The sequence below is a fragment of the Watersipora subatra genome, chromosome 9, assembly GCF_963576615.1.
Source record: "Watersipora subatra chromosome 9, tzWatSuba1.1, whole genome shotgun sequence".
Lineage (NCBI taxonomy): Eukaryota > Metazoa > Bryozoa > Gymnolaemata > Cheilostomatida > Watersiporidae > Watersipora > Watersipora subatra.
The window spans coordinates 63,309,003-63,330,682 of NC_088716.1; the positions used below are offsets into that span (position 1 = coordinate 63,309,003).

The 21,680-nt window shown below is 36.9% G+C and overlaps 2 protein-coding genes across 2 annotated transcripts in view; one reads left to right on the forward strand and one right to left on the reverse strand.

Moving 5' to 3' along the window:
* Positions 1 to 21,680, reverse strand: part of LOC137404702 (cap-specific mRNA (nucleoside-2'-O-)-methyltransferase 1-like) — a 53,702-nt gene that overhangs the window by 18,635 nt on the left and 13,387 nt on the right. Inside the window, exon 8 of the mRNA XM_068090934.1 lies at positions 20,289 to 20,455. Within this exon, the coding sequence (XP_067947035.1) occupies positions 20,289 to 20,455 (167 nt within the window). The remainder of the gene's footprint in view (positions 1 to 20,288; positions 20,456 to 21,680) is intronic.
* LOC137404121 (receptor-interacting serine/threonine-protein kinase 4-like) lies at positions 108 to 20,229 on the forward strand. The gene is made up of 8 exons (XM_068090275.1): positions 108 to 148; positions 1,452 to 1,590; positions 3,950 to 4,074; positions 4,651 to 5,396; positions 14,365 to 14,513; positions 17,142 to 17,298; positions 17,955 to 18,091; positions 19,822 to 20,229. Exons 1-8 carry the CDS (start codon positions 108 to 110, stop codon positions 20,101 to 20,103), a joined length of 1,776 nt encoding a protein of 591 aa, XP_067946376.1. The 3' UTR covers positions 20,104 to 20,229.

The window sequence follows — 21,680 nt, forward strand, 5'->3', positions numbered from 1 at the left end:
ATATTGGAATATAATGTAGATAATCACAGAGGATGCAGAAATATGTTTTACATATATGTATGCCAAATGCCAATTCTGCTGGTTGTATACCTTGGAAAATATCACAAATGTACAAATCGCCTAATTGGTGTCTCAACGTGCCCGATAGGTACATTGAAACACCCGATGAGGCACGTTGAAACGTCCTTAATTTTCATAGTAAATTTTAGTTTTAGAATTGTGTGTTCTTGAAGTTATTTTCAGCCACGCAATTCAAATGTCCACTAATTATCTGAGCAAGAAAAACTTGAAAAGTGTTTGCTAATAACTTCAAAACACTGTGTACAACAATCCCGACAAACTAACTTCCTCGGTAAAACAAAACATATGTACACATTGATCTAAAGATCAAACTTTTCTTTCTATATGTTAGCATTTGCAGTCATGATATCAATATTGTCCAGGAATTCAGGTGTTCATAGTGAGGATTAGCCATGTTATCCAGGTTTATATCAAACAGCAGCTTCAACACTACTCGAGCTCTTTCCTTTCATAAGAATAGAGGGGCAAGTTGAGACATGTTGCAACTTGCCCCTCTATTCCTATCATTAAAACATAACTGCCACGATCAACTTTTATCGTATTTTCTAAGTAAATCAGACACGCTGATTCCGATCTTGTACTCAAAATAAAGATTGGTCCCTAGCTTTCAAAGTCATGAAGGCTTTTTTAAAGCGTTTCAATATCCGTCTTGAAAACAACACAAACTGGAAACTCCGTCATGCCTTGAGACATATATTGGCAAAGATTGTTTAAAAAATTTTACGTGTAAAGGAGATCGTAAATCGACATTCACCTGCACGACTGCTGTCGACTTTCCTGCCAAAAGTAAGGTTTTTCTTATAAAATGGGCATTGACTGAAAAATACAGAATAATCATGCGAAATACAGCTGAGCCTGTATATACAGCTGAGCCGTTATATACAGGCTCAGCTGTATATACAGCTGTATATACAGCTGAGCCGGTATATACAGGCTCAGCTTTATATACAGCTGAGCTTGTATATACAGCTGAGCCTAAGCAGCTGTGCGTGACGTTGACTCATAACAGCTGCTGTCTAGTTTCCAGCCAAATATTAAGGTCTTTCTTACGAATTGAGCAACGACAGGGAAATACAGAATAATCATGTGGAATACAACTGAGGGCATATATACAGCTGGGCCTACGCAGCTGGGTCGCCCAGCTGTGCGTGACGTTGACTCATAACAGAGTTGGACTTTCCCGACTAAGAATAACTCTGATTGGCTATCATGATTACTAAGACAAATGAATCTCCACCCAATTACAAGCAATTATTAGCTGTATTGCTAATTACAACTGGCGTGTTATGAGAGCAATTACACAGCTATAGCTAATGTCTCCCATCTCACTCTTCATGGCTTGCTCCCTATAAAGGTTATTATATACGCAGGGTTATAATTCCAACAAACAAAGGAATACAAGTACCGCATGTGTGCTGCAGCCTTGCTCATAGTCTCAGACAAAGAGCCGTAGGAAGAAGGACGCTCATCGCTTATCCACCATTTAACAGGAACAGTCGTACCCAGCTGGTAAGTTACTTATCATTATCATTGTCATTGTCTCATTCGCATCATTTTAAAGCAGAGTTGGTCAGCAATATCGACAGTGATAGAAGTATATACCCACAAACCATACTATTCAATTATGACTCTATAGTAGGCAACAGATATAATTGTACCATGTGTTATAGCGCCGGCTGGTGTCTTTACATATACCAACTATTCAATAACCTATAAGAACAATTGACTCTCGACATGAGTGGGAAGAATATCAGATATGACAGATCTTCCTACAGCAATACGAGCTGCACTTTCACTGTGAGAGAGAGTGAAGAGCAAACTGGCCATATTGACAAGCAGCAAAAGTTACCTTCTATTACCTCTTTTGTCAACTTTATTAGATCTTAAATATGAGAAGCACCAACTTGTAATAATAACACAATAAAGATTCAAATACAATCAGCCGAGTGTAATGAGTGTGTAACAACACTTTCCAACGACGCCTCACATCGTAGATGACCGCCTCATGCTTTTCAGCTTTACTCAAAGAATGGACTTCATTGATTTAATTAAAACTAATCCTCACTTGATGAAGTCATACATCCTTTTTATTTATAAAACGCGTAAGGCATCAGATGGTAATTTGGTGGAACTTGCATAATCTTCCTTTTTAAATAAGTCATGGTGCGTTTGAACAGACAACTCCAACAAATTTAATTGCTTCAACCTCCACCTGATCTACGCTTGTTAGGTATTCATTAAGTATAACATACCGGTATATAATATAGTACCTAGTATAACATACTGGTATATAATATAGTACCTAGTACAACATACTGGTATGCATTACCTAGTGTAATATAGCTAGTCATAAGAAGATCTAGTCACTACCATGGGGTCACTTGAACTGGGGAAACATTCAGACTGGGTGGTCATTCAGACTGGTCAAACAATAGATATGAGGTCAGGCCTTGAGTGCAATATCTTTTTACTAGGAATTGTTGCACTCAGCATTTTTACCGCAAGTCATTAAAATGGATGAGCCACACAGTAAGTTGTTAGATTAGATATAGAATGCAAATGAACATGGAGATAGATCGCTTTCTCCATCTGGTTGGTAGACCATAGAATCTATCAGATTAGTGATGGAGTCTCTTAACTGAAGTATGCTTGGTATGAGTGGATGGCCCAAAACCAATCTTAGCTAACAGATCTCTTGTGATAGCATCAGTTTATCCATAGATACACAATTCTCAGCAAATACCTTAATAATGACATTTGAAGACAGAAATTTATACAACCAGATATTCAGAAAACCAGAAAAGATTTTGCTCTTTGCTAGTTATTGCAGCAATAGAAAAGAAAGAGCAATGGCTATTGCAGCAATAGAAAAAAGAGCACTGGTTATTGCAGCAATAGAAAAGAAAGAGCAATGGCTATTGCAGCAATAAAAAAGAATGAGCACTGGTTATTGCAACAATAAAAAAAGAAATAGCACTGATTATTGCAGTAATAGAAAAGAAAGAGCATTTGGTTATTGCAGCAATAAAAAAGAAAGAGCCCTGATTATTGCAGCAATAGAAAAAAGAGGACTGACTATTGCAGCTATAGAAAAGAAAGAGCACTGGTTGTTGCAGCAATAGACAAGAAACAGCACTAATTATTGCAGCAATAGAAAAGAAATAGCACTGATTATTGCAGCAATAGAAAAGAAAGAGTACTGATTATTGCAGCAATAAAACAAGAGAGCACTGATTATTGCAGCTATAGAAAAGAACGAGTACTGATTATTGCAGCAACAAAAAGAAAAAGCACATGGTTATTGCAGCAACAAAAAAGAAAGAGCACTGGTTATTGCAGCAATAAAAAGAAAAAGCACTGGTTATTGCAGCAACAAAAAAAGAAAGAGCACTGGTTATTGCAGCAATAAAAGAGAAAGAGCACTGGTTGGAGCTCAAAATTATCAAGTTTCAGATTTTAAGATTTTAGTTAGACATTTTCATCTACCTTTGTTAAAAGTCGGTAAAAGCTTCATAAGTCAGTATGGATAAAACATGTAGCTTTTTAGCTAACAGAACCCAAGTCTATTGTCTGAGACTTCATGTACATGTATGCGCCTCATGCGCCTTTTCAACAGTACCCTTTCAACAGCATCTTTGCAGCAGCACCTTACCCGTCCTACCATCTCAAAGACACCTCAACAGTGAATTTGCAACAGTAGCCTCTCAATTGCGCCTTCTTAACAAATACAAATTTACGTCTGAGGTGTTTTAGAATGCCCAGTAACATATTAGTAGCAATACCTTCCTCCCAAAAAATGCTTATAAAATGTATTCAAGTGAAAGCTATATTTCACTATTGCATCAAGTCATCCATATAATTTTATCAGCGTGGGCAGACATCCCTGAAGGGTACAAAAGACAGGAAGATGGCGCACAGTCTATGGGAGGAGAGGGCTGAAGGGAAAGGTGATACTGAGATACAAGTAAATGGGGAGACAACTACTGCACACAGGTAAGACATGGCTCCTTCCCATAAGACCCTACCGTGACTAGTGACTAGCATGTGTTAGAGCAATTTTCTTTTTCCAAATGAGTCGAACTATTCTCTTGGCCTGATGTGTGCCAGATAGCATACTTGGAATCTGCCAAATAGGTAAGGCACTCTCAAAGTGCTCCAGAGATATGTTCTTATTACATGACACATTCAATGGTTCATATTATCTGGTTCGGCCCAGAGCAGGTCAGAAAACAGCAGCGTAAATCATAAATAACATAAATACATAAACATAACACTAATAACGGCATCCTTGACATAGTTTCCGTGTTCAAATTAATCATTGACCATAGGCAGCGACCAGCACTCTCAGAGTCTGGCCTCATTCATGAACTGCAGAAATATTATGGCTGCATGCAGAAGAACCTGCGCATGTGTGAATGTATCAACTCTATATGAGGTTTCAGGGTGGGCAGCGAATCTGCCTAGGAGAGAATGCTATGTAAAATATAGAATGTTCATGAAGATACTTTTTCTGATCTAAATGTTTATAAACAGATGAATTGTTATCAATAAGGTAATAATTTGTTTTAGGGGGCTTCTTAAGGCAGTACCTTACTTTCGAGAACTGATGTCATATCAGACTACCACACCAGGCGATTCATGCCGCCTAAAGATAGAGGACAACTCCGTCTCACTCACATCTGTCCTCAAATCGCTATGGTATGTTTATAGCAATTTTTGCTTCACCAGCAATTGCAACCATACTGAGTTTCTGACCTTCTGCCAACTTGTCGAAAGACAAACACTCGCCATCATCTCATTTAATTCAGCAATGCAGTCGATGACTCGTTTTACCTGTGTCGACTGCTTCATACTAGGCCAAACCTACCAGCTTGCACCGTTAAGGCAAAAAGCTTGGAGACTGGCTATAGAGAACCAATGGATAGACCAGGTAAAGCAAATCTTAGCCTGGAGACCAGACTTGGATATGCGACTGACTTCCCAATGCCAAACTGCTTTGCATATTTGTTTGGAAAGAGGCTACACAGGTCTTACTAAAGTCCTTATCCAAGCCGGAGCAAATATTAACATTTTTGACAATAAGGGGATGTCCCCGCTAAGTCTATCTGTATGGAAAGGACAGAGACAGATCTGCAAAGAACTGCTCCAATCAGGAGCAAATGTAAACTCAACTGACCAATGGGGACAAACGGCATTACATAAAGCAGCTGCCAGAGGAAATGAAGAACTTGTGAAACTCCTCCTAGAGAGCAACGCAGATGCCAATATGACGTGCAGGACTGGATACACCCCCTTGCATATGGCAGCCATTCACGGTAAGAAGATTGCCCGCACCATGGCAATACTGAGCATAATGTTAGAGGCTGCAGCAGCCATGACCTCAGCTTATATATATATATATATCCAGCATACCAACGCAAGTCTTGACCTTTGAGGCAGCTATTAAAATAGGAAGGAACGAGACTGCAATGCAAGGTTACTAATAAAATTGTTAATAGTTCGTCAGACGGAAGCAGGTGCCTGTTGCATAATGGGAAGTTATAGTTTATATGCTCTGTTATCCACCTTATTCTTTACAGTGGTATGGCAGGCTTGCAAAGCATTTTTACTACAGTAGCTGCTCCTACAACGTAAATAATCCATTCCGGGAACATTTACATTAAAGGGATGTTATATTATGTTTTATACTACATGTAATTTAATGTAAGTTATAGCATAAACTACATGTAAATAGCCCAATTAATTCTTCTTAAACTCACCTCTTTGGCCATTGAAAAATGAAAAAAAACTAAACTTGGCTATTTAACTTAATGACTGTACGTACAGTAACTGTAGTATTATTGTTTTGTATCAACAACTTTCCTCTTTTTTCTAATCCCTTTCACTTGGTTTAATGACCATGATAGCAGTATTGTTACGTTAAGGGAAGCGCACACCTTCAATGTCCATATAAATCGATTTTGTTTACTTTTTTCCACAGCTATGTCCATGTGCTGCAAAAAAATAAACAAGTATTGTATAGGCCTGAAATGAAGTAAAACAAAGGACTATATCTTTACTATAATAAGAGTGGTATCTGTCTCTCTGTCTTTCTGTCACCAGGATAATAGGTTAGGGTATAAGGGTAATTTCGAAGTGACTCCAACTCGTGACATTCAGATTATATACCAACATTCTAACATCTGCACCAATCGATCACCTTTAGGTATTTCTGTATAATTGTACTGCTACTTATTCTCTGCACTTTATCAGCACACATGACGATCTCTCACAGCACACTAGACTGCCAGGGTACTAGTGTATATATAATAGAGACACCAGCATGATTATGTCATCTCTTACCCCATGCGCGGGAATGAAAGAAATGATATTTTTAAGGCGAGCTATGGGACTCTCGATATTCAAATCGAATATGATAACTTGCACCAACTTGACGCAATACGCTATGTGGAGTTCCTTAAGTTGTACGAAGCAAAAACTTGAGATAACATTCTTTACATTCACAGAATTTAGGTGAATGGAGTTTTACATTGTAGGAGCGTCTACTGTATCTGTAAATAAGTAGCTTGAACCCCTTCAGTAGAAAGCTCATAACTTATAGCGAGTAGTCTAGAGAGATGGTAAGCTTAGTCCTAGAACACCCAGCGTACATACAACTAGTAGTAGCTAGCGCTAACAACAACTACTGCCTGCGAATGCAGAGTGGTGGAGTGTTTGATGCTAAAAGTGTCCAAAAACTAATTGAAGGCAACAGGAACATGCCAAGTGTTGAGCCTCCTCTCACACTCATCGAAAGATGTGTTTATGCTTTAATGAGTTCAGCGTGAGTGGTTGAAAATGGTAGAAAAGGCAGAAGTCGACAGCTTGTTTAAATGAATGGTATACAATTCAAAACAGCTTACTAACCAAACAAATACAACCAGGAGACCCTATATCCAAACTCTTACTTCTACAGGTGACCTATATCCAAACTCTTACTTCTACAGGTGACCTATATCCAAACTCTTACTTCTACAGGTGACCTATATCCAAACTCATACTTCTACAGATGACCTATAGTTAAGCTCATACTCCAACAGGTAACCTATATCTAAACTCATACTCCGACATGTGACCTATATTCAAACTTGTACTTCTACAAGTGACCTATATTCAAACTTCTACTTCTACAGGTGACCTATATCCAAACTCATAGTTCTACAGGTGACTTATATCTAAACTCATAATTCTACAGGTGACCTATATCCAAACTCATAGTTCTACAGGTGACTTATATTTAAACTCATACTCCGACATGTGACCTATATTCAAACTCATACTTCTACAAGTGACCTATATTCAAACTCATAATTCTACAGGTGACTTATATATAAACTCATATTCTGACATGTGACCTATATTCAAACTCGTACTTCTACAAGTGACCTATATTCAAACTCATACTTCTACAGGTGACCTATACCCGAACTCATAGTTCTACAGGTGACTTATATTTAAATTCAACTTCTACAGGTGACCTATATTTTAGCCTATACTTCTACAGCATGAATGATTTTTAGCGAAAATAATAAGTGACTTCTAGAATTTAGATTCAAAAACTCAAACGCAGACTGAGTGACTCCAAAAGCTAAAACTAAGATTATTATTAAAGACGATGAAAATGAAAGCTTTTGGTCATGGTGTAATGGTGTCATAGCATGAGTCTGTTGGAATGACTGTAAGTATATGGAGTTCATACTAGGAATACACATGTTCTGTTACGAAGGACAAAATCATAATCCTTTGTGTTGACATAGACTCAGTGAACCAGTAGTTTTTTCTTAGCTTTTATTGGTTAACTCTAGTAATCACCCTCGAGTCCACATACTGCGCATAGGCTAAATATAGTGAATTCAAAGAGCAACTGAAACTGCCATGCAGCCTCACTTCAACATTTTCATGTATGATCATGATAAAAGTACTACTACTCTTTGAGGTGAAATGCAAGGCGCAGGTCCAGAGGCTATAATAATTCATATAGTAAACTGACTGCACTACCTCTTGTAGGGCAGTACATCCTTGACAGAAAAGCTCGATCTATATATATATATGCATGTATATATAATGTATATTTCTCAAAGTATGTGAATCTGTCTGTCTGCATTCCGGCTAAAGCAATTAAAATCTTGGAATAAAGAATCCGTGCCGAAGAAGATTTGAACTTGTACCCTCCCATTCACCAGTCTGATGCCGCACTAATTAGGCTACAGAGATTGCTTTGTTAGCTAGCCAATATACCCTACAGGATGAATTTATTCACGGAGTTATATTTCGCGAAAATTGTCTTTTCATGCATATTCGCGGATGAATTTATTCGCGGCTGAAAACTGCCACTCTCTAGGAAAAGTTAACTCTATTGCGGCTAGTAATAGATATTCCAACGCATGCGCACACCGCGTGTTCCGGTTTATATGTAGCTTACAACTTCGAGGTGATCGTGCTATTCTACGGTAAACAGTTTTTGCTGCGTCCAGAGGTTTTCACGAATATTCATCGCTTTGGAGGCCTTTGATAAGCCAACAACTTGTGGTAAGTAATGAGTTTTTTACATTTACTAAATTAGTTAAATTTTACTTTGGTTCTTCGGTAAAACGCAATACTAATTTTTTCCATCCCTACTGCTTCATTATTTGTTTTAGAGTGAGAGAGAGATTTTTCATCATGCACCGAAGAACAATGATTGCAAGGGTGGTAGATGTCATTCTTAGAAGACCACCAATCATTCAGGGAGGTCTGGAAATTGAGGTTGAAGTGACCGCAGCTACTTACGAGAAGAATATATCTGTTTTTAAAAAAGGAACGAAAACGCCTTTACGAGCACAAATCTTTGGCCAACCGGCAGAACTTTGCAATAGTAAGCCACGAGGAGAGTTCTGATGATAACTTCCTTACCAGCCATGTAGTAGCGAGAGAATCGCCTTCAACACATACCCAAGACAGTGACAGCGACAGAGCTGCTATTACCAAAATAACTAGTCAGAAAGCACCATTACACGCTAGTATTCACATATCAAGAGTACCAGTTTAATTTTATTGCTAGACAACCGCCATATGGACTAAACTGTTTATATTTACTCCATTCATCGTTTGTAAAATTTTATTTGTATTTGAAATATTTTATTTGTACACTCAAGTTCGTAATAAATTATAATACATTTATACATGAAATAAAATATATAATTTAATCATGTTTGCTACAGCGATATCAAGGAGTTTTTGTCGATGAAGGGGTCTAGGTTGACTGGTTGCCTCTGCCAATATTCCTGCCTTGACGAATATTATTACTACTTGTCTCTAGTTTTCGTAGTCAATCTGCAGTAAACACGAAAAAGAAAAAATATTAACGAGTGTTGAGGACGTACAAAAACAATAGCTGAAGTATTTGATGAAAGCGATCAGTTTTTAAACAAAAGAATTAACTAATGCAGTTGATTATGAAAAAAACGTATCTGCACTGCAAATCAAATACATACCATAATGTCCAGATCAGAATCATGATCGTCCTTGACTTCGGTATTAGAGATTGATGGAGTTGATTCTAATGTAAAAAGACTATGGGAGCTTTTTTGCTATGCTGAAGCCATGCCGAATAACTTGTAAAAACTTTGAATAATTTTGCAAAGTTTGACGCAATGGCAATAAAGCTCGAAGCCTGGCGATGATTTTAAAGAAGTTTTGGAACTCGGCTACGTTTAGTACTTCTGCCTCGCGGCTATTTTCGCGATGACGCCATTCTGCATATCTTGTGACAACCTCGAATAATTTTGTAAATAAATGTGATGCATTGCCAATGGTGTTAGCTCAAAGCTCAAACAATGATTTTAAAAATGTTTTGGAACGCAATTACATTTAGTATTTACATTAAAAACTAGGCTAGCGACTAGTTTTAAATTTGATGCAGTAGTTATTCTCTCTTGTGATTAAAAATAGAACTAATGGTTCACTGAATTTAATAATTCGCGGGATTGACTGTTCGTGAAATCGCGAATTTTTATGACCAACGAATATTTTCCTCCTGTAGGGTATGTCGCTATATGGGAGCAAATACCCAACGGCTTTGTGTACTATGCAGAGTGATTGCGTAATGCCACTGAGACAATAGCTCTCATTAGTAAGAGGACTCAAATTTTCTATTGGCAATGTACCAGGCTAATAGCAAGTGGCAGGCAACTCTCATTACTTCTTACTGTTTATAAGCTGATTTTTATTACCCGAGCAAAGCCGGGTAGCACAGCTAGTTATGACTAAAACACAGTATCACGATACATTAATAAGCTATGTGATTGAAGTTAAAGTGATTGATGTACATGTATGTCTGTTCTTGTATCAGTGCCTTATCAATGTACTAAAATGGCTATTGAGCGACTACCAGCAGACAGGCAGTATTGAAAGGATTATGCATTCATCAAATTAAAATGAAAAAGATACAGGTTAAATACTGTAATTTCTGTCAAAGTTTCTTGATATCTCTAACAGTTATCTAAAGCCCCAGGGCTGATACTCTGAAAAAAACACCCACCTGGATAGGCCCAGCCTTGGATATTGTACCCCCAATCACCTGGTTGGTCAATTTGAATTTGGATATTGTACCCCCAATCACCTGGTTGATCAACTTGAAATACACTCCCTAAACACTGGGAGTTCCCTAGAGGGCGCCCAGGTTCCACGCCCCGCTAAACATCAAATATGATTAATGCATTAATAAAGCAAAAAAAAGCTACAAACAAAATTTTCAATTTTATTTAAATACGTTTTTATTTCGGATTTTTCGTTTGTTTAGTATTGCAAAAACGATCGTTGCTCTTCTGCAAATTGCTTATTTTTTGTTGCCAACAGCGACAAACATATTGTAGTTCACCATTGGTAAAAAAATTAAACAAAAAAAGGCAATTAGCTAACCATAAATCAATTTATATAAACCGTTCGTGTGGCGACATAATAGTTGCTCTGCCCACTAACGTCAGTATCGCAAAACGACAAAATGTCGCTATGCCTGCAAAAGGGTTAATAAAACTGATTCCAAACAACCATCAGATCATTTTCATTTACAAAGAAAAACATAATGAATATCAATGAAATAATTATCATATCATTCATTCTGATTATATTGCTAAAGGGTGGCTAAGATGATGCAGTGTCGACTGTCTCTTTTCCCTTCCTTTCCTGTTAGCAAGCAAGCAGCAGCAACCTGCTTTAAAATGAAGACTGGAATTTCGGTGCAAATTCTTGGTATTACTTTGGCTATAGAAAACCTTAATGAGCATGGGCCCTTTTACTGGCTTGCTTGTGAAAACACCCCCTAAAGTAGCAAATTCACTGACAGTGCCCCATGGTCTGAAAACCCCCCCTAAAACGTGATTTTGGGCCGAACCTAATGGGCCTTTTAGGGGGAGTATCAGCCCTGGGTCTAAAGCGTGTCTAAACTAGTTAAAATCATGCTGAACTGTATGACTATTACTTAGCAACTATGCAACTAGTTTTTAAATTCTTTCGTTAGACCACAGTTGACTTATTAATCAAAACTAGTTGTACTTACACGGAGTAGATATTTGCTCGCCAGTGTATGTTTGAAGGAGTCATATAGTTGTACGCTATTTGCATTTTATTCAAATTTCATTTCTTTTACTGTATTTGGAGCTAGTAAAATTAAAGAAACTTATAACTGTATAACAGGTTGTACAGTCTGACTCCAATACTCTTATAACTGTAGGACAGGTTGTACAGTTTGACTTCGTCTATCCACTATAGCTGCAAACTTACTGAAAATTTAGTAGTTGTCCTCTCAATCACTGTGAGTATAACTCTGAATCATTTACAAGGACTGCAATCTTTGTTTTTTTGTGACGTCATTTTATTGTTGTCCGCTTTCTTTATAGACAATTTTATCGTTAAAAACACGAAGCTTTTGCAATGAATTTTTGAAAACGATGCTTCTGTTTGCAATTTTGTTATTATAGTATCAAAACAACACCAAAAAGTACTATTAAATAAAAGAATAACGATCGTTTTCTACAATTATGGCGGCTTTTTCGTGAACGAGCGTATGTGCAAACGGCTCAATGACGTAAAAAAACGATGGATTGTTCTGAATGCTGACCTCCTGAACTCTGCGTATGAAACCAGAGTGTCAAATGTTATACCGTGTAGCTCTAGTTTGATCAGTGAACAAACATGTTCATTACCATGTACATACATGCATACACGCATACATACATACATACATACATACATACATACATACATACATACATACATACATACATACATGCGCAGATACGCGCATGCATGTGCGTGCACACACATCATACATACATACATGTGCATACCTACATACATACATACGTAGATACACACATGCGTATGTACGTGCATACATACGTACATGCATACACACATATGTGCATACGTATGTACGTACATACATGTATACATACATACATATGTACGTACATACACATATACATACGTACATATAAACGTACATATACATACGTACATACATACATACATACAAGGTAAAGAAAGAATGAGTATGAAGTTGAAACCTAGAGTATTTTATCTGTTAGTATGAGTGAAACGTTACTGGCCAATTCTAGCCAAGTTTAACTTCCAATCATTTGTGTTTCTGGTATATGATGATGAATCTCTGTCTAGCGAAACTATTCACTATTTGACATCATATTATATGGGATCGAAAGAAGTAAGCAACCAAGAAGCACCACCTATGGTAACAGAGTAAATAGTCAAAGCGAATGTTAACGTGCTTACAAGATCTGTGGAGATTTTTGTGTTAGAAACAGAGCATGATTAAACAGGCCTAACTGTTATATATCTCAACCAGAGATTACCTTATTTATACCTTATCTATACCTTATTGATACCTTATTGATACCTTATTGATACCTTATCTATACCTTATCTATACCTTATCTATACCTTATCTATACCTTATCTATACCTTATCTATACATTATCTATACCTCTTCTATCCCCTATTGATACCTTATCTATACCTTATCTATACCTTATCTATACCTTATCGATACCTTATCTATACCTTATCTATACCTTATATATACCTTATCTATTCCTTATCTATCCTTTATCTATACCTTATATATACCTTATCTATACCTTATCTATACCTTATCTATACCTTATATCTATACCTCATCTATACCTTATCTATACCTTATCGATATCTTATCTATACCTTATATATACCTTATCGATACCTTATCTATACCTTATTTATACCTTATCTATACCTTATCTATACATTATCTATACCTTATCGATAGCTTATCTATACCTTATATATACCTTATATATACCTTATCAATACCTTATCTATACCTTATCTATACCTTATCTATACCTTATCTATCCCTTATCTATAGTTTATCTATACCTTATTTATACCTTATCTATACCTTATCTATACCTTATCTATACCTTATCTATACATTATCTATACATTATCTATACCTTATTTATACCTTATTTATACCTTATCGATACCTTATCTATACTTATACCTTATATATGCCTTATCTATACCTTATCTATACCTTATCTATACATTATCTATACCTTATCTATACTTTATCTATACCTTATATATACCTTATCTATGCCTTATCTATACCTTATCTATACCTTATATATGCCTTATCTATCCCTTATCTATCCCTTATCTATCCCTTATCTATACCTTATCTATACCTTATCTATACCTTACTTATACCTTATCTATACCTTATCGATACATTATCTATACCTTATATATACCTTATCTATGCCTTATCTATACCTTATCTATACCTTATATATACCTTATCTATCCCTTATCTATACCTTATCTATACCTTATCTATACCTTACTTATACCTTATCTATACCTTATCGATACATTATCTATACCTTATATATACCTTATCTATGCCTTATCTATACCTTATCTATACCTTATATATACCTTATCTATCCCTTATCTATCCCTTACCTATACCATTCTGTAGATACTATTTTCTCAGTCACTTCGCATCGCCATCAACAAATGTATGTTGTTCATAAAAATACACAATTATTTAAGTCTCATTTGTCAGAATATTTGACTTGATGGTCACTGCCCAATGTTATGTTACGTGTCTGTCTTATGATAACCATTTGACCAATTACTAACACTTATTACTAGGATAAGTATGTTCTACAATACTGTTAATAACTATTCATCCTCTGTAGGGTATGATCAAATAGTGACGCTGCTCCTCACACATGGGGTTGTGTGGACCATTGAGAGCTCGAACTGGCACACGACAGCTCTTCATATGGCTGCCACCAAGGGGAACAGAAGACTCGTACAGACATTGCTAGAGCTGGACAACACTACGGTATGTAACCAACGACTGCTGATCTACTGAGCGCAGACGATTAAATACATAATCCAGTATTTACTCTTCGAATAGTCTATTACGTTGTCTTACACGTCTAACAGAAGCCTGAGATCCTTCTAATTGTGTTTTGCTAGTATTGACACTTTGACAGAACTGATGAATATCAGTGGAAGGTAATCAAACCTGAACTGGGGTATAATGTAGCCTAAACCCCACCTCCTTACTACACTGTTAGGTTAGACAACTCACATGCTATCATACCAGTGTACTAAAGGCACACTAGGCAATATGTAGAGCGATATCGCGTCGCATGGCACCAATCGGTGCTGGAACTGGCCCAGCGAGTTGATGCTGAGTGATAACACTCGACTTGCTCAATCGAAACTGTATCGCTCGTGAGGTGCATTTCAATTGGTTGTTTTACCCGAGAATGCCGTGAACTGGCTGCTAATTTGTTCATGTCAATCTTTACCAGCGTACAGCAACAACATTCTGCTATTTTGTTACGATTGAACCATCATCAAAATGAACACTGAATTGTTCATAGATTTAATAAGAGCACACCCGGTCCTGTACACCATAACACACAAGAATTACAAAAACACCCATTTGAAACCAACATCTGGGAGTCAATTGTTGCGCAGGTTGACTATCTTGAAAATGGTAAATATTTATTACATTAAAAAATAAAAACTACTATAAAATAAATCATATAAACAAATTGTTAAAATATAAGAATAGTTTTTCTCATGCCTTCTGGTAGTGTGCAACTCATGAAATTGAGATGGGCCTAACAAAAGCAGGAGTTGTTTACGTCATTGTCTAGAAGGCACAACATTTACTCAATTTATTAACAACTCTGAAGAAACTACCCTAGGACACTTATGCATTCACGTCATCTAACTTTCGCATTTTCGCGGAGTCATCCTCTCGCGAAAATTTCATGAGCGAAACTAAACTATAACAACGAGTGAAAGCGCGAAATTAAATAGCTTTGTTCATTGATATCCACAATAAAATCGTCAAATTAGAAATGCAGGTAACCTTTGTGTGTGGTTGGGCTCATTGGGCAATTTCTACTAAACTCAGTATATGTAGCTAATACGCCGACTGAGCAGCGTGGCAAAGCAAATTGAGATGACAAGTTCTTTTGGAAAAGCAGGCCTGTATTCTCTGGTTGCAAATTGGGGCGGCTAATGTTAGCCAACTAGTTATGAGCATCTGGGGGTTTGGAGGGGCGGTATCAGCCCCTCAACAGGTTTCTTTCATGTAGGGCCTCAACCGGGCATCTCACATAAAGTTTCAAAAGATTTTATCGGAAAGTATAAACATTTTTTCTATTATTGGAGATTTGTTTGTTTTAGGTGATGTGACTGCCATGACATTTTCAGATTAAAATAGGCTAAACTTGACCGCAGTTGAAACGCTCAGAAAAAAGACTTGTTTTTTTTAGCGTTTCAACAAAGATCAATTTTGCCGATTTTATTTTAAGTTCATCCGAAGGTTTTTACGCTTTCGTTGGGCCATTGCCAAACGGATGTTTGGTAAAACTTGACCTTTTGCAAACCTTTATAAAAGTAGTTAACAAAAATATTTTGCCGATCATGATAATAATTATGCCCAAGAATTATTAAAAGTTAACGCTTATCTCTATGGCTTGGAATAAAGTGATATTCTACAGCGATAAAAACCGTTTCCGTAGCCGTTGGGCAAATAACTGTTCAAGTTAATGTTGAGGTCGAGTTATCTAAAGCAATTTATCATTGCGTGGAAACGGACCAAACAAATCCGTTCGAGTTAACCAAGTTTCCGTGATAAAATTTTACATTTTATCCGAGGGCAAGTTCTCCGAATTGGACTATACTTAGCAGCCAAAAATTCCTAAAAAGTTAGGCGGCTCAGCCGGCCAGCCGCCCCAGGGAATACGGGCCTGTGGAAAAGCCAAGGCAAATGTGGATGATGATGATATTAGTTTAGTCACTGAATTTGTAACTGATGAGGATGAAAGTCTGGTAGGGAGAGTCATAAAGTTGAATAATAATTGTAGCAATGAATTTTATTACCAACCAAAAACAATAACAACCTTGAGCCATGGCCACTGCGTGCTATAAATATTTGAGATCTAATAATGGTGCCACAACAGTCACGGCGGCAAGGGCAAGGACCTAGACGTCATTGATAGTCCAAGAAACAAATAGCAGCAAGCGATCAAGTTGCATTGTCGATCTCACCCACACAATTCTACCTGCGGTTCACAAATGCAAACTAGTCCCAAATTGAAAAATTTTTTTACTAGTGAACTGGACCTGAGGAATCTAATTATGTTTGTTCTACTGCATTTATTTTAACATCACTATATTTTCGCACTCATCAGACCCGCGAAATTAAGTTGCAGCAAAATTTTACTCTGTATGCTACTCATGAAACTAAATACTAGCGAAATATAAGTGTCCTAGGGTAGTGACATAGAATTTTGACGCTCGCCGGTGAGTCACCCAAATGTGTTCTAGCACACACCAGCGATATTTTCGCGCTCCTCATGACGCACACACAAAAATTGCCTAGTGTGTTTGCGCCTTTAGACTTTGCAGTGAACTATCCCTCTATGTTCAATTTTAACTTCAGAACCGAAACAAAACAGAAAGGGAGTGCCTAACTCCGCTACACACGGCTATCATATACGGCTACAATGACATCGTGGAGATTCTGCTTGAGAATGGTGCTGATGCTAACGCTATAGACTGGGAGGGCAGAACACCGACACACTACGCAGCCAAATCAGGTATTTTAGGGCTATTTCTCAGCTTTTCAGAGCTGAGAGACACATAATACAAGTTTTTTAGAGAATTTTCAATATATCATATGATAACATGAAGAAATAATGAACTGGATCAATCATTGCTAGAGGGACAGGGTCCATCAGCTCTTGCACATCCATCCTACGATGGCCATACAATGCCCATACGTCTTTAATCACTCACCACTGTGGATGCAGAAAAGTGAAAAGAAATTTGATTTTAGAGATATGCATTTTATTAATCTATTCCACACGCATCTCCATGTACATGTACCTCATTATTGAAAGTGACCCCATCCTAAACACTTTTCTCTACTGAAAGTGACTCCATCCTAAACACTTCTCTCGACTGAAAATGACTCCATCCTAAACCCTTCTCTCTACTGAAAATGACACCATCCTAAACACCTCTCCCTACTGAAAGTGACTCCATCCTAAACACCTCTCTATTGAAAATTATTCCATCCTAACCACCTCTCTCTACTGAATGTGACTCCATCCTAAACACCTCTCTCTACTGCAAATGACTCCATCCTAACCACTGCGATGGTGATGGGATCCTAGAAGTAGAGAGCAGTTACAAACTTAGGAGTCGCTAAGAATGTTCTCCGTTAGTCTCACCTCTTTCTAACATCTTGCAGGTAACACAATAGCCTTAGAGCTACTAATCAAAGCGGGGGCAAAGCTATACAAGCAGGACAAGCATATGATGACATGCCTTCATGTGGCAGCGACAGCTAATCACAGCAACTCAGTGTCTCTCATACTAAAGCAGCTGGTAAGTTAATCTATATATGTATAAACCTCAGTGTTTGTATTTATGCCTCTTTGTACACCCTGTGTCCTTATGACCTTATGACCCTGTGTCCAGTTATAGCAATTAAAGTCTAGCAATGAAAAATCTGTATCACGGAAGATTTGATCTTGGACGATCTCTCAACCTCAATGTCACGAAATGGAGTTTCGTTAAAATAAATTTTTATCCTAATCTCTAATGAAAGATTTGAAAAAATAGACAGACACCGCTCTTACAGACACCGCTCTTACAGACACCGCTCTTACAGACACCGCTCTTACATACACCGCTCTTACAGACACCGCTCTTACATACACCGCTCTTACAGACACCGCTCTTACATACACCGCTCTTACAGACACCGCTCTTACATACACCGCTCTTACAGACACCGCTCTTACATACACCGCTCTTACAGAAGTAAATATATATTTTTGTTTCACATTGTTTTTAACACATGCAATTTTTTTTACTTCCGATCATGAACCTTGCTGTTTAGAAAAAAAGGATTTATACTGACATTGAAGGTGATTGCTCCCCTTAACTTATAAACTTATAATAAAATTATCATACTCATGGACCACAAACTAAGTGAAAGTGGTGAGAAAAAAGAGAACAGTTGTTGACACAAGTCAATAATACTACAGTTACTGAACAGTTGTTGATACAAGTCAATAATACTACAGTTACTGTACAGTTGTTGATACAAGTCAATAATACTACAGCTACTGTACAGTTGTTGATACAAGTCAATAATACTACAGTTACTGTACAGTTGTTGATACAAGTCAATAATACTACAATTATGATAATTGTTGATACAAGTCAATAATACTACAGTTATGATAATTGTTGATACAAGTCAATAATACTACAGTTACTGAACAATTGTTGATACAAGTCAATAATACTACAATTATGATAATTGTTGATACAAGTCAATAATACTACAGTTATGATAATTGTTGATACAAGTCAATAATACTACAGTTACTGAACAATTGTTGATACAAGTCAATAATACTACAATTATGATAATTGTTGATACAAGTCAATAATACTACAGTTATGATAATTGTTGATACAAGTCAATAATACTACAGTTACTGTACAGTTGTTGATATAAGTCAATAATTCTACAGTTACTGTACAGTTGTTGATACAAGTCAATAATACTACAGTTACTGTACAGTTGTTGATACAAGTCAATAATACTACAGTTACTGTACAGTTGTTGATACAAGTCAATAATACTACAGCTACTGAACAATTGTTGATACAAGTCAATAATACTACAGTTACTGTACAGTTGTTGATACAAGTCAATAATACTACAGTTACTGTACAGTTGTTGATACAAGTCAATAATACTACAGTTACTGTACAGTTGTTGATACAAGTCAATAATACTACAGTTACTGTACAGTTGTTGATACAAGTCAATAATACTACAGTTACTGTACAGTTGTTGATACAAGTCAATAATACTACAATTACTGTACAGTTGCTGTACTGTCATATAATGTAAAATCCCTACAACATAAACATTCTCGGAACAGATTATTTACATCAAGGAGTGTCTACTGTACCTTATGGCTGCAGCAGACACTCACACTCCTACGTACTCAAACTCTTTAAGACGCTTATCACTGATACTCTAGAACATTCTTATATATCAAATTAGGAATTTCATGAGCTCTTTTATGTTCTAGAATAATCCAATTAATGTTGTGGATAAGCATGGACTAGCGGCACTGCATTACGCAGCTGAAAACAGAAACACCGGCATGGTCAGGCAACTCTTGAAGGCTGGTGCAGTACCCACAATCCTTAGTCATGATGGAAAAGTGGCAAAAAATTTGAGAGGAAAGAAGAAGCAGTTGGATATTCTGAGATTTCTTATCAAAGTGCGGCTACAGCGCAGAGACACCCAGTTTAGTTTGATGTTCAGGGGCAAACGGATAACCATAGATAAGTGCAGTCTGAAGGTTTAATAATGCTGTGTTAAATGCGCGACCACGACACCAAAAAGGGCGGCACACAAGACTGCGAGATAAACTACCTGCACGGCGGGTCATAAGATGTTCTTCGTGAACATATATATAAATGTTCCATAGCATACTAACTGACAATCAGAGATGGGATTCTCTAAGATTTGACTTCTGCTATAGCGACTAACCTCTTCGAAACAGTATCTGACGAGATATATCAAGCCTACACTGAATGGAGTGAAGACATCAAATAGCTTGCAGACGAAATGGCCATTCTCTCTGAGTACGGAGATGGCACAGAGGAACTGGCACAAGTAGAGTCTCTTTGAAAGGATTTCCTGAACATTTTCCTGACCTGCATGCAAGGGACTCCTCATTAGTTTCATACAAATCAAATGAGCAGCGTTAATTTTATTTCTTTGGCTTTTTATTAGAATTTATTGCAAATCTTCTTGTTGCTGAAGTGCTTCTAAAATGATAAAAGGCGGACTGCACTGACAGCTGCAGCTATGTGCCAATGCAGTCAAAAAATACATCAAACATGAATATTTTCATTTGTTAATAAATAGGCAATGAGCCTTATGTATCCTCGGAACAGATGACTAGCGCATAGTCAGATCACATGACCAGCATGTAGTCAGGTCACATGACCAGCATGTAGTAAGATCACATGACCAGTATAGCATAAACACACAAAAAATCCTCCACAAGCATGGTAAAATATCAAATACCGTGAAACCTTTATTTGAACACCATGGCGTTCTATTTTTCAACTCGTCTTTTAGAGTGGCGCTTTATTGAAGGTGACGTTCAAATAAAGGGTGGCGTTGTATTTTTCAAACACCTCGTCAGGATGTTAAGAAGATAAATTTAGCCTTTTCACGAGCGAATCGAATGTTGCCTATATTTTCCACTCACCTTCACGCAGTGCGACATGAACCAGTTTGGAGGCAACAAAATTGCCAGCTTACCTCCAACTTGTCATAGCTTTGTGAAATAAATATGAACAATGAAGCCGATACATGTCTTTACCAGTTGATATCTAGTGCTTACAATTAACCAATTATGATCTTATAACCTGCATTGCCATTTGTTGTAGCTTTTAAGTTTTTTATCTCATTTTAAATTTGAAGGTAAATTTTTGTTTTATAACTATATTTAACCAAATTGCATAAAAACTCATTGCACTCATCAATATGTTTGTTATAGTTCACAGCCAAAACAGGTTTTTATGTGCAATACATCAGGAGTTACGAGCATTGATTCATTGTAAGCTGAGTTCAGATTACCGCAATCATGCTATTAAATAATCTGCTACAAATATGCAAATTTATAAGTTTTATAGTAATAGTAATCTATCAAATGCCCCAAATATATATTCAAGAACAAGTGACATAAACAAACCATAATCATAATTCATACAACAACAAAAATTGACATTAACATGCCAATTGTTGCCTTTGTTTGAAACCATTTCATATTCTTGGCTGTTCAATACCTTCCACAGTGTCTTCTGACCTCAACTCCTCTTCTGCACAACTGAGCTAGTCAATATTAGCGCCCAAACAATTTTTAACAGA

Coding starts and splice junctions, on each gene's coding strand:
- LOC137404121 (XM_068090275.1), top strand. CDS start 108: ATGTACAAATCGCCTAATTGGTGTCTCAACGTGCCCGATAG. Junction 1,591..3,949: donor GGAACAGTCGTACCCAGCTG/GTAAGTTACTTA, acceptor TAATTTTATCAG/CGTGGGCAGACATCCCTGAA. Junction 5,397..14,364: donor GCATATGGCAGCCATTCACG/GTAAGAAGATTG, acceptor CATCCTCTGTAG/GGTATGATCAAATAGTGACG.